The sequence below is a fragment of the Henckelia pumila genome, chromosome 2 (assembly GCF_033568475.1).
Source record: "Henckelia pumila isolate YLH828 chromosome 2, ASM3356847v2, whole genome shotgun sequence".
Classification (NCBI taxonomy): domain Eukaryota; kingdom Viridiplantae; phylum Streptophyta; class Magnoliopsida; order Lamiales; family Gesneriaceae; genus Henckelia; species Henckelia pumila.
Window position 1 is genome coordinate 156,126,145 of NC_133121.1, and position 22,576 is coordinate 156,148,720.

Consider the following 22,576-nt stretch of genomic DNA (forward strand, 5'->3'; position numbering starts at 1 on the left):
TGGAAATCACTATGTTGCCTACCAATGAAAACGTGGTACTCACATTGCAAATACTAGTCTCAAGTTCGAGTGACCTTTATCCTTCTTTGTGGCGGCTGGATCGACTAGGAGCGATTTAAAATATACAGTATTCCAAATATGAGTTTCATGATAGTCATCATATGACCATCTCATATTATTTTTACTATTTTTATATTCAAGGACTTAATCTATGTAACTAGCATGGGTATAAAAATAAAGATGTGTCATATTAATTAATTCAAATATTGTTAAAATAAAGATTGTCATAGTTATTACAAGGTCTCTCAGCCAAAACTTGGCTCGACGGACACCTACTCTAACAATCTCTCACTTGCACTAAAGCCAACTACCTATATACTTAAAACTCATTGATTCGCGACACTATTCGAATAATGGTCCAGGTAAAGGCTTAGCTAGTGGATCAATAACATTATCTTCGGAGGAGACTGTCTAATGACACTTTTATTATTTTCATAATATCCCGGATCATGTGGTATTTTCTCAGTACACGTTTGGATTTCTAATGAGACCTAGAGCAACTCCAATAGGAATAACACCCAAATCTTGGACGAAATTCCTCATCCAAACACCCTTATTTGCTGCATCTGATGCAGTAATTTATTCGGCCTCAATGGTGGAATCCGCAGTGCTATCTTGCTTGGAACTCTTTCAACCGACATCAACACCATTGAGCATGAATACAAACCCAGAGGTTGACTTCGAATCTCCGATATCGCTTTGGAAGCTAGAGTTGGTATAGCCTTCCAATGTCAATTATCCACCCCATAGACCAAGAACACATACTTATTCCTTCTCAAATACTTGAGAATGTCTTTCACTGATTTCCAATGTAGAAGACCGGGGTTCGATTGATATCTACTTGTAATACACAGTGAAAATTCCACATCATGATGTGTAGATATCATCTCATACATGATACTACCAATAGCATATGCATATTGAGTGCGTGTCATCACCACTATTTATGCATCAGTCTTGGGAGACATGGACTTGGATAGAGACATGTCATGACACATTGGTAGATTTGTATTCCTAATACAAAATATGTTTCACCCAAGTCCTGCATCGAGAACTTACTAGCTAACCATACTTTAGTTGATAGCAACATTCTTAAATCATTCCCAATGAGTAGAATGTCATCAACATAAAGTAACAGGAATGTCACAACACTCCCACTAAGTTTCTTATACACACGGGGTTCCTCAGGATTCTTTGTAGAATCAAAATCTTTGATTGTACCATCAAATCTGAGGTTCCAGCACCTAGATGTCTGTTTGAGACCATAAATAGATCTCTGAAGTTTTCATACCTTATTTTCACTTTCGATGCATCAAAAAACGCTTCCTTGAAGGTCCTTGGATCATATCCATGGTCAGGATCATCATGACCCTCTTCAAAAAATAGACCACACCTCATAAGTGGTCTCGAGACCCTCTCAGATCTTCTAGGAGCTTGTATCTCCACTCTTGGTTGATCGTGTATGGGCTCTACAACCGTGGGTTTATCTCGAACCTCTTCGAGTTCTATCATATCACCTTTTCTATCCAATAGAAATTCTTTCTCCAAGAAGGTTGCATTCCTAAAAACAATGTAGTAACCCAGATTCCATTTTAAGATAATAATATGTTAAACATGATTAAGGGTTAATAATTAACTAATTCCAGGGCTTACCGGACTTCAAAATTTAGAATTGGGCTTCCAAATGTTTGGTCCAGTTAGGAAGGTCCAAAGAGGACTTCGGATGATCCGAACTCAGCAGTCCGGGGGCTCCGAAGAGGGCTTGTTGACTTCGGAGTGAAGGCACGATTGGAAGATCCAAACCCACGATCGAACGGTCCGAACTCCCCTAGGCCAAGCAGGCAGGATTACTCAGCCATGGATTTTGACAAGTGTCGGACATTGAACACTTCGAACGATCCGAAATGATGATCGGACGGTCCGAACTTGAAGTTTTTTGCATGCAGACATGGAGCTGGATCAGACGATCCGCACTCAAGTTCGGAGGATCCGAACTTGATCGGGAATTTTTCCTATAAATAGGGGTCTATATAATTCATTTTGAATTACGAATTCCCGAGTTTCCTTCTTCAGTTATATAGTGTGAGATATACACTTGAGGGCCCTATCGGTTATTATAAAAGTTCTGGAATAACCAAGGCGTGGTTATAGTCATATGGGACTAGGGACTCGAAAGGGCTTACTTCGGACGAATGTATGGTACGGGAATTTATTTAAGTTTTGGGAGTATTTATTAGCTTAGTTAAGGCTTATAGAACTTGCATAGTGATATGGTGAATTTTTTAATATAGGCTTGGAACCTAGGATCCTACTAAACTTGATCTAGCCTAGAGGTACGTACACATTGACTGAGATTGTCAGCGAGTATACATGTTTATATGTTGCATTTACTAGGAATTATTATGTGGCATGAAATATGTTTTACCGCTTTCTTTATTCATATATCATGTGCACATACACGTTGAGCATGTACCTTGTTATACCCTGATTATAGAGCCTCTCAGCTCTATACTTATAGTCTATCATTGAGAGTACCGCGACGGCGGGAACATATATGTCTAACTACTCTGGTGTTATAGACGAGTGTGGTTGTACCCAGAGGTTGATCCGTTAGGTTACAACACTCATGTGACGCATGTACTGAGCATGAATTATCAGATGACCCATTACCAGTCATCACGGTTGCATGCATTATATACATATGTTTACTCATGTTTATGTACTGGGCGTTAGCGCTCACGTCCTAGTTGATCTTAGACACCCTATTCCACGGGGCAGGTCGCAGGATGGACGGAGCCGATAGTTTGAGGCAGGACTAGGGAGCTGGAACTTTTCAGGGGATTTTATATAATGTTTTAGACAGTTGTTTTTTTAAGCATTTTGATTTGGTTGTGTCACTACTGATAATAAGCTTGAAATTTTTGTACTAAGCTGATATGTAAATTATGGGTTATGTTTCCGCACGTTTTTCTCTGTTTGATATTTATGCTTTAATTAAGTTTAATGCATGCCATAGTTTCCAGTTAGTAGGTGATTCAATGCTGGGTCACTACATTTTTTGGATCAGAGAATGCATAGATTTTGGGATTAGTACTTGGGATTTAGCCTAGTTTTGAGTGATTTTGGGCATTTGGGATTTTAATGTGCAAATCTTTTCAGATAATGGCTGATGGAGGTAACGAGAGCCATGACAGTGTTGGCCAGGGAGGTGGTCATCAGCATCGTTACCATCGTCATCATCATGAGGATCAACATCGTTCTCACAAGAGTAGACGTCGCTATACGATCAATAAACTTCTGCAGATAGCACCGAAACCCTTGTTGGGAGGTGAGAATCCTGAGGAAACGAGGAATTGGATGTTCAGAATTGAGAGTGTTTTTCGTGCTTTCGAGTGTACAGAGGAGCAGAAGATGGAGGTTTAGAGTTTGTTCTAGATGGACGTGCATGCTTATGGTGGGATGCCAAGGCAGCTCAGGCGCGTACTGAGAAAGGACGGGTGACTTGGGAGGATTTTTGTCAGCAGTTTCAGAAGTTATATTTTCCTCCAGCTGTCCGTCAGACACGATTGATGGAGTTGCTAATGCTGAGATAGGGATCTATGACTATTGATGAGTATCAGCAGCAATTCATTGATCTGCTACCTTACAGTCCCCATATCAATGAGAGTGATGCGTCAAAGTATGATATCTTTCTACCAGACTTGAATCAGGATATCTATTCACAGGTTGTTGTCTGTGATGATCCGAAATCTTATGAGACTCTGGTTAATCGGTGTTGTCAAGTGGAGAACATCAACAGGCAGTCACTGTTGATGATGTCAGGACAACCTAGTGGATCTCTTGGACCTAGGGCTCAATCTGTTGTGCAATCTGGTTCTACGTCTTCTACTACTACTACTACTACTACTACTACTTCATCTGGATCTCGTGGTTCACGAGGTATGTTTCGGTTTGGAAAGAAGAAGAATAAAGATGAGTTTTGCAGTCACTATGATGGGAAGCATTCTGCAGCTTCTTGTCGGAAGGATTTTGGTGCATGTTTTATTTACGGTGAGCAGGGACATCTGCGGAGATATTGTCCTACGCGCACGGGAGCTGCGAGTGGATCGGAATCACAGATGGGATCTCAGGCTTCTACTCATCCATGTCAGCAGCCAGTACCACCTAGTTCTTCCAGTTTCCATCCACACACGCAGGGGCAGGTATTTTCTCTGTCTCAGGAGTAGGCTACTGAGGGAAGCGATCGCATGTTGGCAGGTACTTTTCTGTTATGTGGTATTCCTGCACTTGTTTTAATTTGTATTGGAGCATCGCATTCCTTTATTTCTAGTCTCTTTGTTAAGAACCATAGATTACCATTTGTATCATTAGACCTGGATTTAGTTGTATCTACTCCGCTAGACCAGGAGGTAGTAACTAAGCATCTAGTAATGGGTTTCCTTCTAGAGTTTGAGGGTCATGTGTTGTCTGCTAATCTGATAATTCTAGCGATGACAGATTTTGACTGTATTTTGGGAATAGATATACTGACTTTGTATCACGCTACTGTGGATTGTTATCAGCGTCTAGTACAGTTTCATCCGGATGAGGGTGATAGCTGGTACTTCTATGGTGAGGGAGCACGGCCTCCGATGCCACTTGTATCGGCTCTGAAGGCATGTCATGTCTTAGAGTCAGGTGGGGAGGCCTACCTCATTTATGCAGTTGATATGTCCATGAGTAGCCCGGGTATTGATCAGTTACCGGGTGTCAGCGAGTTTCCTGATGGATTCCCTAATGAGATTCCTGGTTTTCCTCCGGTTCGAGAGGTTGAATTTGGTATTGATCTAGTATCAGGAACAACGCCTATATCCCGAGCACCTTATCATCTGGCACCGTCAGAGATGAGAGAATTGAAATAGCAGTTGCAGGATCTTCTTGATAAGTATATATTCGTCCGAGTGTTTCTCCGTGGGGAGCACCTGTTTTGTTCGTCAAGAAGAAGGATGGATCGATGCGATTATGTATTGATTACAGGCTGCTGAATCGTGTCACCATCAAGAATAAGTATCCTTTGCCGCGAATTGATGATTTATTTGATCAATTGCAGGGTACTTATGTCTACTCCAAGATAGATCTGAGATTTGGATACCACCAGATGCGGGTACGTGACTCAGATATTTCTACGACTGCTTTTAGGACCAGATACGGGCATTATGAATTTCTGGTGATGCCATTCGGTTTGACGAATGTACCGGCAGTCTTTATGAATCTGATTAATCAGGTATTTCGATAATATCTGGATAGATTCATCATCGTCGTCATTGATGATAGTCTATTCTCATGACAGGGATGAGCATGCACAATATCTGAGAATTGTACTACAGACGTTACGAGATAAGCAGCTATATGCGAAATTAAGCAAGTGCGAGTTTTGGCTTGATCGGGTAGTATTTCTCGATCATGTGATTTCAAGTGAATGAATATATGTGGATCCAAGTAAGATAGAGGCAGTGCTGAACTGGTCTCGTCCGACTACGGTTGCTGAGATTCGAAGTTTCTTGGGTCTAGCTGGTTATTACCGTCGGTTCATCGAGAATTTTTCACAGTTAGTCAGGCCTTTGACTCAGTTTACACGGAAAGATGTTACCTTCATATGGTCCTCGGATTGTGAGGAGTCATTTCATGAGCTGCGTAGATGTCTTACTACTGCACTTGTGCTAGCTCTACCTTCTGGATCAGGAGGTTATATTTTCTATACTGATGTCTCTAGTCAGGGGTTAGGATGTGTTTTGACACAACGCGGACATGTTATCGCTTATGCTTCTAGGCAGTTGAAGACGCATGAGGTGAATTATCCAGTGCATGATCTTGAGTTAGCCGCCATTTTATTTGTGCTCAAGATATGGAAGCATTATCTTTATGACGAGAAATTTGAAATATTTACGGATCATAAGAGTGTGAAGTATTTATTCACTCAGGCGGAGTTGAATATGCGACAGAGACATTGCATGAACTTACTGAAAGATTATGATTGTGAAATTAAGTATCATCCAGGTTATGCTAATCTTACTGCTTATGCCTTGAGTCGGCAGGTTAGACTTTCTGCACTTCAGTCTAGTGATTTATCTCATCTGATTCAGGAATTATGTTCACTGAGTTTTACTCTCAAGCACAAGAAAGGAAGAAATAAGATTCGTTTGTATACTATTTTATCTGAGCCAGCTTTGTATTCTCGGATTAGAGATGCTCATATATCTGATGTTAAGACTCAGCGATTGACTCGTCTAGTCAATAAAGTTGATACATCTGAATTCCATTATCAGACAGATGGTTTATTATGCTTATCGAATCGAGTGGTTGTACCTGATGATGCGGAGCTCAGAAATGATATTCTTTCTCAAGATCACAGGAGTCGATTGTCAGTTCATCCTGGAAGTATGAAAATGTATAAGGACTTGCGTACCAGATTCTGGTGGAAAGGGATGAAGCGGAATGTGTATCAATTTGTTTCTAGATGTCTTGTTTGTCAACAGGTCAAGGCTGAACACCGACGACCAGGTGGTTTATTAAAGAATCTTGAGATTCCTGAATGGAAGTGGGAGCACGTGACTATGGATTTTGTTACCCACTGAAGATGCGTTTTCACAGGGGCCTACTTCAAAAGCAAAAGATGCCCCGACAATAATAAAGCAGACATGTGAGAAGAATAAAGTCAAAAAAAAGTGGCAGACATGTGATTCCTCCACTAGTAAAAGATGTCATCAATAATGGCATAAAGAATACAAGACAGCTGCCTTCTTCACTAGTAAAAGATGTCATCAATAATGGCATTAAAAAAAACAAGACAGCTGTAAGATTCCCTCAAGTTTCTCGGTGAAACGAGTGGAACCTCAGCTATAAATACAAGCGTTCAAGGAAGCTGAAGACATCGATCATTCCCTTCAGTTTTCTTACAAATAAATTGTTGTAATATTTCTCTTTCTATTGTATTAAGTTTTCTTATGTATTTCAAGAACAAGGCTACTATGAGTAGCTAAACAAGTTGTCTTCTCATCTTCAAAGGAGTTGATTTATGTATATAATATTATGTCTGAATAAATTTCCTAAATCTCTCGTTCTTTCATGCTCATATTTTATAATTAAATTTTTATATCATACGCCTTAAGATAGAAAACGAATTATGATTGTGTTGGGTGTCGTTGAAGGAGCTTGTGCAGAAACCATCTGTTGCGACTGCGTGGTTGAAGTGTGAAGAGCACTTCGTAAAATTCGGCAGGTATGACCCGACGAAATTATGGTCAAAGAGGTATTTAAATTCAATTCATATTACGGAAGCATGTTGGACCCTAATCCGGAGTATATCGGTGGAAAACCTTGCGTAACTGATAGTCTTGCATGGCCGGAACTGGTTCGATAGGTATAACAAAGTCACGTACAAAGGATTAGATTTAATTAATTTTTAATTCAAAATGGGGAACCATTAGGGAGTGAAAATAAATAAAAGGATGGGTAGGGAGTTAAGTTAAGGAAAAGTTTGGTAGTGGAGTGTTTAAAATAATTTGCAAAAAAACTTAACCCAATTCATTTAAAATAATATATTATTTTTTACTGAGAGAATTAACTGAACCTACCCACCTCATTAATTAATTAATATAAACACGTGAAACATATCAAAGAAAATATACTCATCCAGAAACACGAATGACACTAGACGGGCCGATTAACATTAATCTCAGAAAAGTTTATTATCAAATAGGCAATAAAAGTTTTATATTTTACATATACTAATTAATGAGTAAATCTTTTACAAGACATCTGTTTCGCACGAATCTACATCTGTAATCAACCCGAACCACGGATATGTCGATGCCACCCTGCGTGTCAGTTTATTATTGGCCACTCATGTGGGACCCACACATGGGTCTCACAAAATTGGCCAATAAAAAACTGACAAAATGTTACCCTGAGTGTAGCATCGAATTATCCCCAAACCACATGTAAAAAAAAAAAAAAAAAATTCACAAAAAAAATAAATAATATTTTTGCTTGCTCTGTGTCGGACTGAAAATATGCCACACAAAATTGATGATGAGACAATCTCACATGATTTTTGCGTAAAAAATGCTTTCAAATTTCTTCATTAAACTAGATTTTGCTGGCTCTTGCAAACTATAACAAGACTTGAAATCCGATTTCTTCCATCTGTATAAAATAATAATTCACGAAAAACTATTGATCGAACAACTAAACTAGTTCTTACAAAAGAGTGAGTTCCCGAATGTCAAATATATTATTAAGGATACTGAACAATCTAGTTTTATATAAGTTGGTAGCAAAAATAATAACAGTTAACTCAGGCTCTTCTAACTAACATCCGACGAGGTAAGAATGTGTGAGGGAAGTAAATTGGGCGAGTCGATCGAGGCTACATCATTTTCCCAACCGGGTGAAAATACCTGCAAATGCTCCCGAAAAATGTCGGCAGACGCGACAAGTCCCAATATGCTGTGATTCCTCACTGATCTGCAGCAAAGATAGAAAGGATATTCTTCTTCAATGTGAACTCATCCGCCTTTGCTGGGCTGATTGACTGTTGACAAACATCATAAAAATGTCTTAGACATTAAAAAGTTTCAAGTTCTTAAAACATGAACCTATCGTTAGTCATGGCTCTGAAATAGTCACTATGATCCGACCTTTGAGAAAGTTTACAGCATACTTGAATAAAGATACCAAGTTGTTCTCCCGAAAATAAATTGACCACCGAGCCGATAGGTCATATGACGATCCAAGAATTAAGGGAAATAATTAGTTTGAAGATTGCAAGAACACTAAAATTTCTTTAAAAACCAGAGCTTATCTTTTAAATTAATTAATTGATGAATGGTTTGGCAGCAGGTCAAATTATTCAAATTTCTGAGCCGAGGAAGAAAAGTATTAGTTACGATTGTGTAATTGAGGACAAAAAGGCATAGATTGAAAGATCAGCGGACAAATTACCTTAGCAAGCATGCGTTCCAGCCGTTGAATTTCATTCTTGGCATAATCAGCACCTTTCTCCATACAACTCTTAGCAGATTTCAAATATACCTTTCCATACCTGAGCAATTAACGAGAATATGAAAAAAGGATACTAGGGATACCCTGTATCGTACCGATAGCATGTGCATGTAAAGAAAGTGTAAAACCATCACGTGAATAATCAACAAGTAAAACTACAAGGCAGTAGTGACATGATCGCATTGTTTTTTAACGCCCATACCACTACGTTACAATAAGAGAATTTTATTTTAGGTATTTTTACTTCATTCCATTTCATACTTAACCAACAAAATTTGTGGAGTATGAAAGGAAAACACCTAGTCATCTGACACATTTGTCAAATACATTGCCTATCCCAACTGTATCATTTTTTTAAGGAAAGCTAACTCTCCACGTCAAATCCCTACCCAACCCATATGTCAGCTGTAAAGAGAATTCTACAAAAGCATCCCTATTCCAAGGGTAATCAGTACAGCAAACTTTTTCCATGTAACAGAAACCCCCAAGCACAAAGGCAACAATCACACAACTAGAAAAAGATAGCCACACTCAAGTATTATGTGAGTAAAAAAAAATACAAAAGCCTTTACAAGAACCTTGCAGCAGAACCCGTTAGCTTTTCAGCTTCATCTTCTATTTGTTTGAACACAGCCTTCTTCTCCTCGCTACTTGCACCAACAAATTTTTTCACCAAGCTACTGAGGACCTCAATAACTCCTGCCTAAGATGAGAAAGAAAATTAAAATTCCAAAGAAGTGCCAAAGAAGAAGGTAAATGGCAATTTGTACAAACCTTAGAAGTCAACTGCCCCTTTCCATCTCGGCTAGTTCCACACTTCTCATTGATGAAAATAACAAAGTCTTCTAAATCTCGGCCACCATCATAGTCTTCACCAGCCTTGTTGTTCTTTGGGAAGAATTTTAACGTAGGATAACCACTTACACCATGCCTATTTAATGAGAGCAGTGGATCAGGTTTATTCATGACAAACTTTCCAAATGGCGTAATTTCTGATGGAGTTTTATCTATTCTAAAACTTATCTATCACATGTTTGTATGGTACTGAAATAGGATAGGCAGAAAGTAGCTATTCACCCTAATGGAGAATGTGAAGCAGCAAATTTTACTAATACTTACTTCTCTGCAAGATCCTTGTACTTATCAGCATCAAGATTAGCAATTACAACATCTTCCTCAAGATTGAATGCTGCTGCAACCTTTTCATAAGTCTACAAGAACGAAAAACCAAAGAAGTTATGTTTTGTTCGTATTATACTTCAAAGGCCATGTAAATCATTAATGAGCCAATAAGGAACTTACAGGAGCAAGGTTCTTGCAATGACCACACCTGGCAAAATTAAACATAAAAAAATGAAAAGCAGTGAAATTATTAAAATCATCATCAAACAGTCAAACAATAATAAATTTCTATAAACACCATAGTTGGCTATAAGTTTAGAGGAATGGAGGGAGGCAAGTAACTCCATGTACACTTACCAGGGTGCATAAAACTCCACAAGTACATCTCTATTCTCATCAAGTACAATCTCATTGAAGTTGTCAGCTGTTAGAACCACAACGCTTGACGGGATTGAAGCAATCTTAACATTGGTTCCTACGAAAAGAATTCATATATTTATTGTTATTCAATGGGAAAAAAATGCCATAATTTCATAGGAATTATGGCACATAATTTACCAGACAAATATTTTTTAAACAAATGAATTTTGCCATAAAGTATGGATGACAGAAAAAGTTAAGTCCAAATGGTTTTACCTCCTTCACTGTTCACAAATTCAGCAAGAGCTTCTGCATTTCTTGCCCCTTCATACCTGAGAGAGAAAATTTTAATTCATGGGAATAGTAGCCTAGCCTTTACTAGAAAGACTATGCACCAAGCATACCAACCTCAAAAATTCTTCAGGAATTGAAAGGATAAAAAACATGAATTTTCAAAGCGGGCATAAACTCACTTTTTTGGCTCCAAAGAGCCTTTAGGAAACCACTGAATGGTGGGATACCCAGAAACTCCATATTTGCTGCAGAGGCTTTTATGCTCATCACAATCAACCTAAAACATAGTTATCGAGAAAATATTCTAATATCTAACATGTTATTTCATGCTATGCTCCAAGAAAAAAAAAAACCATTGCCACAAATCAAATGAATCTAACCTTGCCAATCAAAACAGATTTGGCCTTCTTGAAACTTTCTCCAAGCTTCTCATATTCCGGAGCGAGCTTTTTACAGTGTCCACACCTGAACAGAAAGCAACACTCTTAAGCATTTTCAAAGATTAGTTAACACATAAAAATGAATTTGATCCATACACACAGAATTCCGCTAGTAGCAACCAGCAAGTATCAATTATTTAAAACAAAAAAAAAAAAGAAAAAATCTAGCTCTGCTCCGATTATCACAAGTTCATGTGACAAGTGGAAAAACACCTAAAAATTGATCAAAATGACAGATCTAATAAGCATTAAAAAAAACACAACGAAAGCAATAAATTTAAATACCATGGAGCATAGAATTCGACTAGTGCTCCTCGATGATGTTGACCGACCTCTTTCTCGAAGTTGGCCTCCGTCAACACAACGACGTCGTCCGCAAAAGCCGAGAAGAATAAGAAGAACATTAAAGTGGCCAACAAGCAGCAGATCCGTGAAGTCGCCATCTTCGTGATTTCTATCAACTCACCCGTTTTTTATTGATAAAGCCTTCTGTGGTGTCTTTTCTTACTCTTGGTTGAGCTGCCTCTTGAAAAGGTCGTCTGTAAACTAGACCAGGCCACGGGCCGGGTTCGGTTCGGGTCCGGGTCGGCAATGGGCCGACCCTTAACCGGCCCGCCCGTGGCCGGTTCCGATCCGGGTTCGGTTCGACCTTTGTTTTTTTTAAAAAAATAAAAAATAAAAAAATTATAAAATTAAACTTTAAAAACTCTATTAAATATTTCATTATCTCAATAAAAAGCTAATACATATATTAAATAAAAATATATTATATTTCAATTTTTAACATCTTATAATATTACATTTATTCAATAAAAAATATATAGCATTTCAACTTTCAACATTGTATATTAAAAACTCTATCTAATTCAATAAAATATATATATATATTTATTAAATAAAAAATATATTGTATTTCAACATTTCACAACTTATATTAAAAATTATATATATCAATAAAAAATTTATTATATTTATTCAATAAAAATATATATTATATTTCAACATCTTATATTAAAAACTCTATTTATTTCAATAAAAAATATATTACATTTAAAATTTAAACATTTTGTATAAAAAATATTATTACATTTAATTATATTCAATCACAAAATATTCATAAATTAACACTTGGCCTAGTGGCAAGAATGAAGACCCAAAATCATTTGGTTTTGGGTTCAAATCCCACCCATGTATGAATATCAAATATATATTATTTAAAATAAAATTAAAATATTATTTTAAAAAGATAAATCCGCTGGGTCAACCCGGCGAACCCGGAGGGTCGGACCCCGCCGGGTCGGGGAAAACCGGGATCGGACCGCCTAGTAACCGGTCCGGTCCCGGTTCCGGGTTGGACCCGTTGACCCGGTTAACCGGCCCGTTGACCACGGGCCGGTTCCGGTCCGGGTCCAACCCGGCCCTTGGCCAGGTCTATTGTAAACACCTTTGATGTTTTTCTTTTTCTTTTTATTATCATCATCAATATATTATTTTATGGGCAAAATCTCGGTTCAGTCCTAAATATTTGGACACATTCCCGATTCAGTTCTAAATGTTTGGACGTTCCCGGTTTGGTCCTAAATATTTCCTAAAAGTTTCCGATTCAATCCTAAATGTTTATACGTTCCCGGTTTGGTCCTAAACACCGCGTAGTGTTATATCATTTATGATTGAGTTTTATATTATTTATTATATATTTCACTTTAAACAAGTTGTAAATAAAACACAAATTTATTAGAGTTTTTATCCAAATTTAAATCAACTTTACACAATGTTCAAAATGAAAATATTAAATTCATGATGCTACAAAATAAAAACTTAAATAAAATAAACAAAACTTGAGGAATTAAAATTTAATGATGTTATTTCACATTTCTATTAATTTTGTTATATTCTCATTCATGATGCTTGCACATTTAAGAAAAAATTTGGAGGTTGGAAAAAGATATATATCTTTTTAAAACTCTTTTTATAATTTAAATAATTAGTATTTGAGAAAATTTTACTATTAAATAAAACTTAATTTCATATCACTACTTTAACGGTGGTCAAATAGTTCATTATATTTTCTCAATTGTTAACCATAAGTATTCTTCTCTTGAAAAATTTATTGAAAATTTTAAATATTTTGTGAAATAAGTAATACTAGTTATTTGCTAAAACATTTGTTTATTTGTTTGTGATTGATAATGTTTTTAACTATAAGATTGCACCGTTCAATTATTTTTTTATTCCATAATTTTATTTTGCATAATTTATTATTATTATTATTATTATTATTATTATTATTATTATTATTATTATTATTATTATTACCTTCTATTTTATTTAACTTTTTCTTTTGTTTGTAAGTTTTTTTATCACGCTTTGTTTGTAGATGGAAGGACCAAACCAAAAAATTTTGAAAAATATTTAGGACGAAATCTGGAACGTAAAACATTTAGGACTGAACTGAAAACTTTTTAAAACATTTGGGACCAAACCGAAAACATAAAAACATTTAAGACTGAACCGAGAATTTTTGGAAAATATTTGGGACCAAACCGGGAATGTTCAAACATTTAGGACTGAACCGGGAATGTGTTCAAACATTTAGGACTGAACCGGGATTTTCTTCATTATTTTATTATAATTAATGAGTGCAAATATATGTGAAAAATCTCGATTCAGTACTAAATGTTCGAAGACATTTTCGGTTCAGCTCTAAATGTGTTTACTTTCTGATTTCGTTCCAAATGTTTCTCAAAAGTTTTCGGTTGAGTCCTAAATATTTTTACGTTCTCGATTTCGTCCCAAAAGTTTTTGGTTCAGTCCTAAATGTTTTTTAGTATCCAATTTTGTCCCAAATATTTTCCAAAAGTTCCCGATTTGGTTCTTTCATCTACTCGTGAGTTAAAACTAACAGAATACATCGCATGTCATTACATGTTGTAAAAAACTCAAAACCCCGGATTGAAATCCCTGAATTTCGTTTCACTTGTTCCATAGTTTTATTTCTCACTTTGTTCATAATTCTCTGTGTCATGGTTGTCTTTCTGGATCGTCCTACACTTCAAATGGCTATCACATGGACATGGTCATCATTCAAAGACTCCATGATTTCTTCCTCGACCTATTTTTTGGATTCAAACTCCATAGATGGTTTGTCATAGATGGACACCATGGATGGTGGAGGAACGGGACAAGCATAAACGATGGAATTCTCATCTTTTCGGAGTTTTTCAATGCCTTGTGCAGTCCTCTTGGCATTCTTGCCCACCGAGTACCACACGATTATACTCCAAACCTTAAGATCATCGTACGCTCGCAAGATCCCCGTGACCTCCTCGAGCTTCAGAGTTCCTTCATTTGACCAATCGACGACAGCATTTGTAGCTCTCTCTGCAGAAGCCGATCCTCTTCAAGACTTTGATCCATATCGTGCCTTCCCCTCTCCAAATAACGGATTTCATCTCGCAATCCTTGAATTTTGTCTCCGAGAGACCACCAATGAAACTATTAAACAAGTGAAACGAAAGTCAGGATTTTAATTTGGGGTTTTGGGGTTTTACAACGTGTGAATGACACGTGATATATTCTATTAGTTTTAACCCCACGAGTAGACGGAAGGATCAAATCGGGAACTTTTTGGAAACATTTGGGACAAAACTGGGAACGAGAAAACATTTAGAACTGAACCAGAAACTTTTGGAAAACATTTGGGATGAAACCGAGAACGTAAAAACATTTAGGACTGAACCGAAAATGTGTCCGAACATTTAGGATTGAACCGGAATTTTGTCCAAATATATGATATACACCAGCAATCGCATGCATGTGTAACGTATACAATACACATACCCGGTCAAGAGTCAATAATTAATTAAGATCCCAATTCAAAAGCCCCAAAGCATCTTCACTCTTAGCCCATCTGGATTCACCCCAACTCCATCATTCTCAGCTGCAAAGAGAAAAATTCATGCCGCTGGGCACACTCTTCGTAACACAAGTTTTTTTTGCAGCTAATTTGTTTCTTAATTTACTATTCGATTCTAGTTGTGTTTTTTTGTATAGATTTCGTACATATCAAGGGGAAGAAGAGATGGATTTCATGGGGCAATGAAGTAGATGTCGAAGCACTGAGACTATATGCCATTGTTTCCCTGCTCCTCTGTTTCATACAGTGTTGGGGGTTTAGTGTGTGAGAGTGCTGAAGGGATTATTTATTCCCTTGTAAAGATCCCTTACGTTTTCAAATAAAAGATTTATATCTTTTTCCTTTCTTGAACTCAAAGTTTCAATAGAATTATTTTTTTAGTTGATTATATATGATATATACTTATGATATTATCTTATATTTATCATATCTTAATCTCTTGTTACCTTATCTTTGCAGATACAATTTTGAAACGAAAGAAACAAGATCATGCTAATTTTGGAGATAAGTGTCCACGTCTATATGGAAACAAATCATGAAGGATTTATAAAAAGGCGTGGAGGCTTACATGGGAGGATAAACAAGAGAGAAATTTTGAGAGCTTCGTGAGAACATTGATCGTATACTTTGAAGATTTCTGAAGCTTGGATTTCGACTGTTCGTGCTACTTTACTTGATCGACTTTGAAGGTCTTGTGAGCATTGAAGATAGGATCATCGATGTTGTTGCTCTCGTGTTTAGTCGTCAATGATCATCTCCTTATTTTTGTTTTTCTTATTCTATCTTACATAGAATTTTTAGGAGATGTTTTATTCTTTATTTTCTAGCATGTTTTGAGAAAATTGATTTTTACAATAATTCACTAGTTTTAGGGTTTTGTAAACTCTTTGATTTGCTTTCTACTAAAATTTTTGCCTTGAGGTGTTGCAAGAGTATTTTGTACTCTTGCTTAAATATTTGAGTCTGTTTATTTGGTTGATTGTTTATTTTAATCACACTTTCATAAATTCCGCTGCATGTTATTGATTATCTTGCCAACACCTGGTGACAACATCTGAATATGTTTTTTTTTGTTAGAAACCATTTATTCCTTACAAGTGGCATCAGAGACAGAATCTTGATACACTAAGAACTGATCATGGCTGATATTTATTTTCAAGGAATAATATGCACTCATCTACTACAGCCAATTCGTTTTTGAAACCTCCAGTTCTTGATGGCACAAATTATGCTTTGTGGAAGACAAGGATGCGCTTCACTATCAAAGCTATGGATGAACATGCATGGCAGAGCATACTTACGGGTTGGACTTCACCAAAGATCGTTGACAAAGATGGTGACTACATCATAAAACCAGAAACCACATGGACAACCGAGGAGGCACAAATCTCTAGCTTTAATGCTAAGTCTATCAACGCTATATTCTCAAGTGTGGATATGAGGATGTTTGGGCTTATTGCTGATTGTGTCACTGCCAAGGATGCATTGGATACTCTACAAGAGCATTAATGGGAAGATTTGGGTACTTGAAGAAGTGAAAGACACTTCAAAGATGAAGTTGACAGAATTGATAAGCATTCTTCAAGAGTTTGAAATGAATACTAATGTACGAAGAAGGACAAGGGAAAGTCTATAGCTTTTCAAGTTTCAAATGACTCATATGAGGACTTTGTTCAATTCCGAAAAGAAGTTCTTTAGTTTGATCTATAGTATGATACGATCTCACTCTCGACTTATGCTAGAAGGGAAAAAAAAGCTTACTTCAAAGAAGATTGACACTGTACAGTGTCATGCATGTCCAGGTTTTGTACATTATGCCAATTAGTGTGCAAATACTCTTCGGAAAGGAATGAACACATCCTTGAGTGATGAAGAGTCTGAACAAGATAAAGAACAAGAAGATGAAGATAGTCAGACAGCTATTTCAGATTTATTGAAAAGCAAGAAGATGTTTCAAGTAAATCCCTTAGGTGTTGCCACACCTGGACGCAACATCTCCCAAAGTTCAGTATGTTTGACTTCTTCTGGTGTACAAGTTTTTGGATGGTTATTACTACGAATACACTTTAGTTTATGATTTTCTATTTTTACCCATGGATTTTAGATAATTAACCCACTGTCACGTATGTAGGTGATTAATGATACTTGTACGAATGATTCTTTTTTGTGATTGTTGGGGGTAGGGGATATCTTTTTTGTTTAAGAATATATGAATATATCATGGGTTAATTGTCAATCACTCCCTAAAACACATTATAACTTATTTATAAATCCCTTCATAAATTAAACTTACTTTCAACTCCCTGGAAAGAGAAACTTTTGTTTCTAAATACCAATTTTACCCTTATCTCGAAAAAAAAATAAAAAAAAATAAAAAAAATGAGAGAATGGATAATAAAAACAAAACTAATCCAAATAGTATATATATAAAAATTCAAATTAAAATCAAAGAACATAAACCATATCATAAACATGCTTATGTTGATACAGGAGCAAGTATGTGTTTAGGAAGCAAGCATATACTTCCAAATCATTATTGGAAGAAATATGATAAAGGATTAAAAATTCAAATAGGAGATGGATCAATAATCATGCTTAATACAGTAGCATAAAAATTAAAAATAGAAATAGAAGAAACAAAATTTGTAATACCCATTATATATCAAATAGAATCAGGAATGGACATTATAATAGGAAATAACTTTTTAAGAGAATATCTTCCCTTTACACAATTTGAAGATCACATAACTTTAAACAAAGGATCATCAATGATTTACATTCCCAAAATACGAACAGCATTTCGCGTAGGAAATGAAGGATTTACAAAGAATTTTCATAAACGAAATACAAATCCAATAGAACTAAAAATAGAAAATATTTTAACGATTAATCCTGAAAAAGAAATCATGAGGAAATTTCATGATATATGTTCTGAAAATCCTCAGGACAAAATTAAGAAAAAAAAACAATTCATTGCTTCAATAAAACTCAAAGACCCTAATATCACAATCCGTGAAGCACCAAGAAGATGTAACATGGATGATGCAAAAATATTTGAAAAAGAAGTTCAAGAATTATTAAAACTTAAGATAATCATCCCTAGTAAAAGTCCACACTCTTCACCAGCCTTTTATGTCAGTAAGAAAGATACTGATAAGAAAAGAATGGTAATTAATTATCGAAAGATGAATAAAGCAACAATTATGGATGGATATTATATCCCAAATAAGAATGATTTACTATCTTATATAGGAGAAATGAAATATTTTTCCAGTTTAGATTGTAAATCAGGATTCTGGAAAATTCAACTAGAACCACAAACACAATTACTTACAGCATTCAGTTGTCCAAAAGGACAGTATCAATGGACTGTATTACCTTTCGGACTTAAACAAGCACCAGGTATCTTTCAAAGATATATGGATGAATCTTTTAAATCATATATAGATTTTTGTTGCGTTTATATAGATGACATATTAATTTATTCAAAAACACTAGATCAACATTATAAAGATCTCATGACAGTTTTAGATATTTGTCATAAAGATGGAATTATACTTTCTAAAAATAAAGCACAATTATTCAAAACAAAAATAAATTATTTAGGATTACAAATAGAAGATGGAAAACATTGTTTACAACCGCATATACTTAAGAAAATTCATGATTTTCCTAGTGAAATCAAGGATAAAGATCAATTAAGAAGATTTTTAGGATTATTAACTTATTCTGGAAATTACATTAAGAAACTTGCAGAAATCAGAAAACCTCTTCAGGTAAAACTTAAACAGGACTATAAGTGGAAATGGTCGAAAGAAGATAATTACATAGACACTATTAAAAAAAAATAATTAGTAATCTTCCTGAATTATATTTTCTTTCAAATAAAGATATAATAATAATTAAAACAGACGCTTCAGATGAATACTGGGGAGCATGTTTAAAAGCTTATACTGGAGAAAAAAATTTAGAAGAACTTACTAAAACAGCTACTAGAAATAATGAAGAATTATGCAACTATACATCAGAAACTTTTCAAGGTGCACAATTAAATTATCATTCGAATGAAAAAAAATTATTAGCTTTAATATTCACAATTAGAACTTATGAAATTTATCTTATTTCTAAACCGTTTTTAGTAAGAACAGATAATATGAATTTAATATATTTCAAAACAAGGAAAATATCAAGAAATGCAGGGAGAAATGCGGCAAGGCTAATTAGATGGCAATTGAAATTGAACCATTATCAGTTCGAGATCCAACATGTCAAAGGAACGGATAATTCATTACCCGACGCATTAACCAGAGAACTTCATCCAAACTATACTATCCGTAGTAACGGAATAATAAAGGAGATCCTAAGTGATCCAAAAAATGATTGTGAGTCATCCGAACATGCCTCAGAAAGCATGGGGAATATAAATTGATGAAATGAGATTTATATTCAGAAACATGAATTATTTTATGACTTTCAGTCATCCGAACATGCCTCAGAAAGCATGGGGAATATAAATTAATGAAATGAGATTTATATTCAAAAACATAAATTACTCTTTGAGTAAAATAATCAATTTAAGATTGATTCAATTCTTGCAAAAGAATTTATAAATGCAATGATACGAATAATAAAACTATCCGAATTACTCACGAAAAGAGTTATTTTACTAACCATTATATATATAAATATGTTTTTTTGTGCAAAGTATAATCAAGATGGAGCAACTAAGTCAATTAAAAGAACAATTGATTGAATTGCAGTAAGAAATTCAAATTCTTCAACTAAAAGAAAGGAATTTGAGTAGAAAAATTCAAAGAACAGAAGAAAAGATGATAACTTCATCATCATCATCCTCACCAAGAACACCAATCAAAATGGCAACTCCATTTGACAAAATAATGGAGATAAAAGAGAAATAGTCAGTGGTCACAGCCAACACTGACAAAAAAAAAAGAAAAGAAAAAAGAACCGGTGGACACAGCCAGCACTGAGAAAAATAAAAAAGAAGAAAGGACGTTTAAAAGTGCCCTTGAAAAGAAAGAAAGAAAGATGGTCAATCTGCGACCACAAAAACCAATTTTTGAGAAAACAAATTTTTCAGAAAAACTCAAGACTGAATTCTTTGAAACACTAAACTATTTGAGAATAGCCAAACCATCTGCAGAATCTTGGCTATAAACTTGTGACACACAGAGCATATCAAGAGCAAGAACACTGCAAGGTGCTCCAGCGCATGAAGTCGCAAGATTCTTTTCAAATGGATTATTAAGTGGATTGGAAGTCAGTCCCAACAATCAAGAAATAGAACTATTTTCATATCAGTTGAGAAATAGTATCATCCAGTTCAAGAAAGCAGTCTTTAAGGACGATCCAGTATTAACATTGAGTATTCACTAAACCCTTCCAGATTGGGATGATAACAAATTCTATCAACCAATGGTATATATTCAATGTCGAAAACAAAAAGACAAGTTCTTATTCGAAGGATCAAATGAAGAGAAACCAGTAATGGATATCTCAACACTTCCTGAGATAAGAATAAAGACATTGATTGATATGATCTCAAAGACAGGAAAGATTGATGGAAACTCAAAGGTTAAAATAAATTTTGCAACCAGTAAAATTTTATTAACCACTGGACACAAGGAGACAATCCAAAAGAAAGAACAAGCCGTGTTAGCTCAATTCGAAGCTCCAATCTATGAAGCAAGAGTTGACATGACCCGAGAAACCCAACAAATGTTATGTCAAAAACTAAGAACAATGATATCCACTCACAAATGTGGACATTGTCAACCCATTCAGACAGAAGAAGCAGATGTCAAAGAGGACAAACCAGCTGTCAAATAAGACAAACCAATAAAAAAATGGTCCGAATGCACCAGTGATTCAGAAAGTGACACAATGTAAAAACAAATGAAATTGTGGACCACACCACATGCTAAAGGCATCCACTCAGATGTAAAATGAGCTGTTTCCATTATGTAGTGTCGGGTGGTCCCCCTCTTTTCTTTTATTTTTAATTATGTATGCGTTTCTCCACGCCTATAAAAGGAGATGTTTTGTGCTGTAAAAAAAAAGTAAGTGAAGTTTGAGTATCTCTCTCTTCTTAAAGTTTCTTACAATCTGGTTCATACAAGACGTATGAAAACTATCAGAAACTAAGAAACATAAAATCAGAAACAAAATAAGTCTTATGACTAATAACTAAACAAGCAGGGCGTAAGGAGGATAAGGTTGGAAACCAATCATTGAATATTCATGGTTAAGAGTAAACCTGGAGATCCATAGAGCAAGTACCAGTTGATCAAGTGATCGTTAAGAAAAAGCAAGGATTTGGCCTCAGCTCAAAACCAAGATTCATTCAAACAAGGTAACCTTCCTAAACCTCCTGCAGCCCTTAATTCAAAGAAATAGTCAAAATACATTAATCATGTAATCATCCTTTATAAGAAATGGAAGATTAATAATAAAAAAACTGGTTCGAAATAGAAGATGATCATGAATATGATACATTTCGTGAATATCGTTTAAATACTTCTGATTTAACCATATTTGAATCAATTTATCAACTAAAATTTGTATTAATAATCCATGAATGGAACCAAACTAATATAAAAACATTTATCTGTTATAAATGAATCAGATCTGAAATTCCATGAATCAGATCTGTAAATCCATGAATAAGAAAATTCATAAGAATTTGAAGAATTCCGCAACCTGGTATCAAAGCTTAAATAAAGCAAATTATTAATGCCTGGATTAACTTTAGATATTGATATTAAAAATTTATTTGATAAAATAATCTTACTAAAAGATTTACATCAAATAGATTAATTATGGAATAAAATAAAAGATCTCCAAACTTTTTATTTCAAAAATCATAAAAAAGAACATTTTTCAAGAAACTGAAAAATGATAATTCAAATTTCTGAAAACGATGAAATTGAAGACATAACAATATGTTATGAATAAGAACAAATTTTGTTATCGAAATCCGATCAACAAAACAAAATAATAAAAGTAACAATTTTTACTAAATGAAAAATGTATGAAAATACAAAAATGAATATCTTTAATTTATATTCTCAAAATATAAATTTTGATATAGAAAATTGTGAAAACAATTTGAAACATCTTAAAAATTGTCAATCTTCAATTGATAGTTTCGAAAATTTTCAAAATTTATTAGAACAGATAGATTCGACAAAAAGGCTTTTAATAGCCTTAAGAAAATTAAGAAGTTCTATCATCTGTTAAAATGACAGAAGTAACAATTCCAAATCAAAACAACCTGGTCGATGAATCTGAAGAATCTGAAGAAAACCAAGAGTATAATTTG

General features: G+C 35.0%; 1 protein-coding gene across 1 annotated transcript; it reads right to left on the bottom strand.

Annotated features, from left to right (window-relative positions):
• Positions 1-8,219: 8,219 nt before the first annotated feature.
• On the bottom strand, positions 8,220-11,816 carry LOC140881287 (probable protein disulfide-isomerase A6). Its single transcript, XM_073286474.1, has 11 exons — positions 11,604-11,816; positions 11,259-11,343; positions 11,058-11,155; positions 10,861-10,916; positions 10,582-10,699; positions 10,405-10,432; positions 10,222-10,313; positions 9,877-10,033; positions 9,681-9,805; positions 9,043-9,142; positions 8,220-8,632 (listed from the first exon to the last, which is right to left on the bottom strand). The coding sequence occupies exons 1-11, from the start codon at positions 11,759-11,761 to the stop codon at positions 8,558-8,560; spliced, it is 1,092 nt and encodes a 363-aa protein (XP_073142575.1). The 5' UTR covers positions 11,762-11,816; the 3' UTR covers positions 8,220-8,557.
• Positions 11,817-22,576: the final 10,760 nt, after the last annotated feature.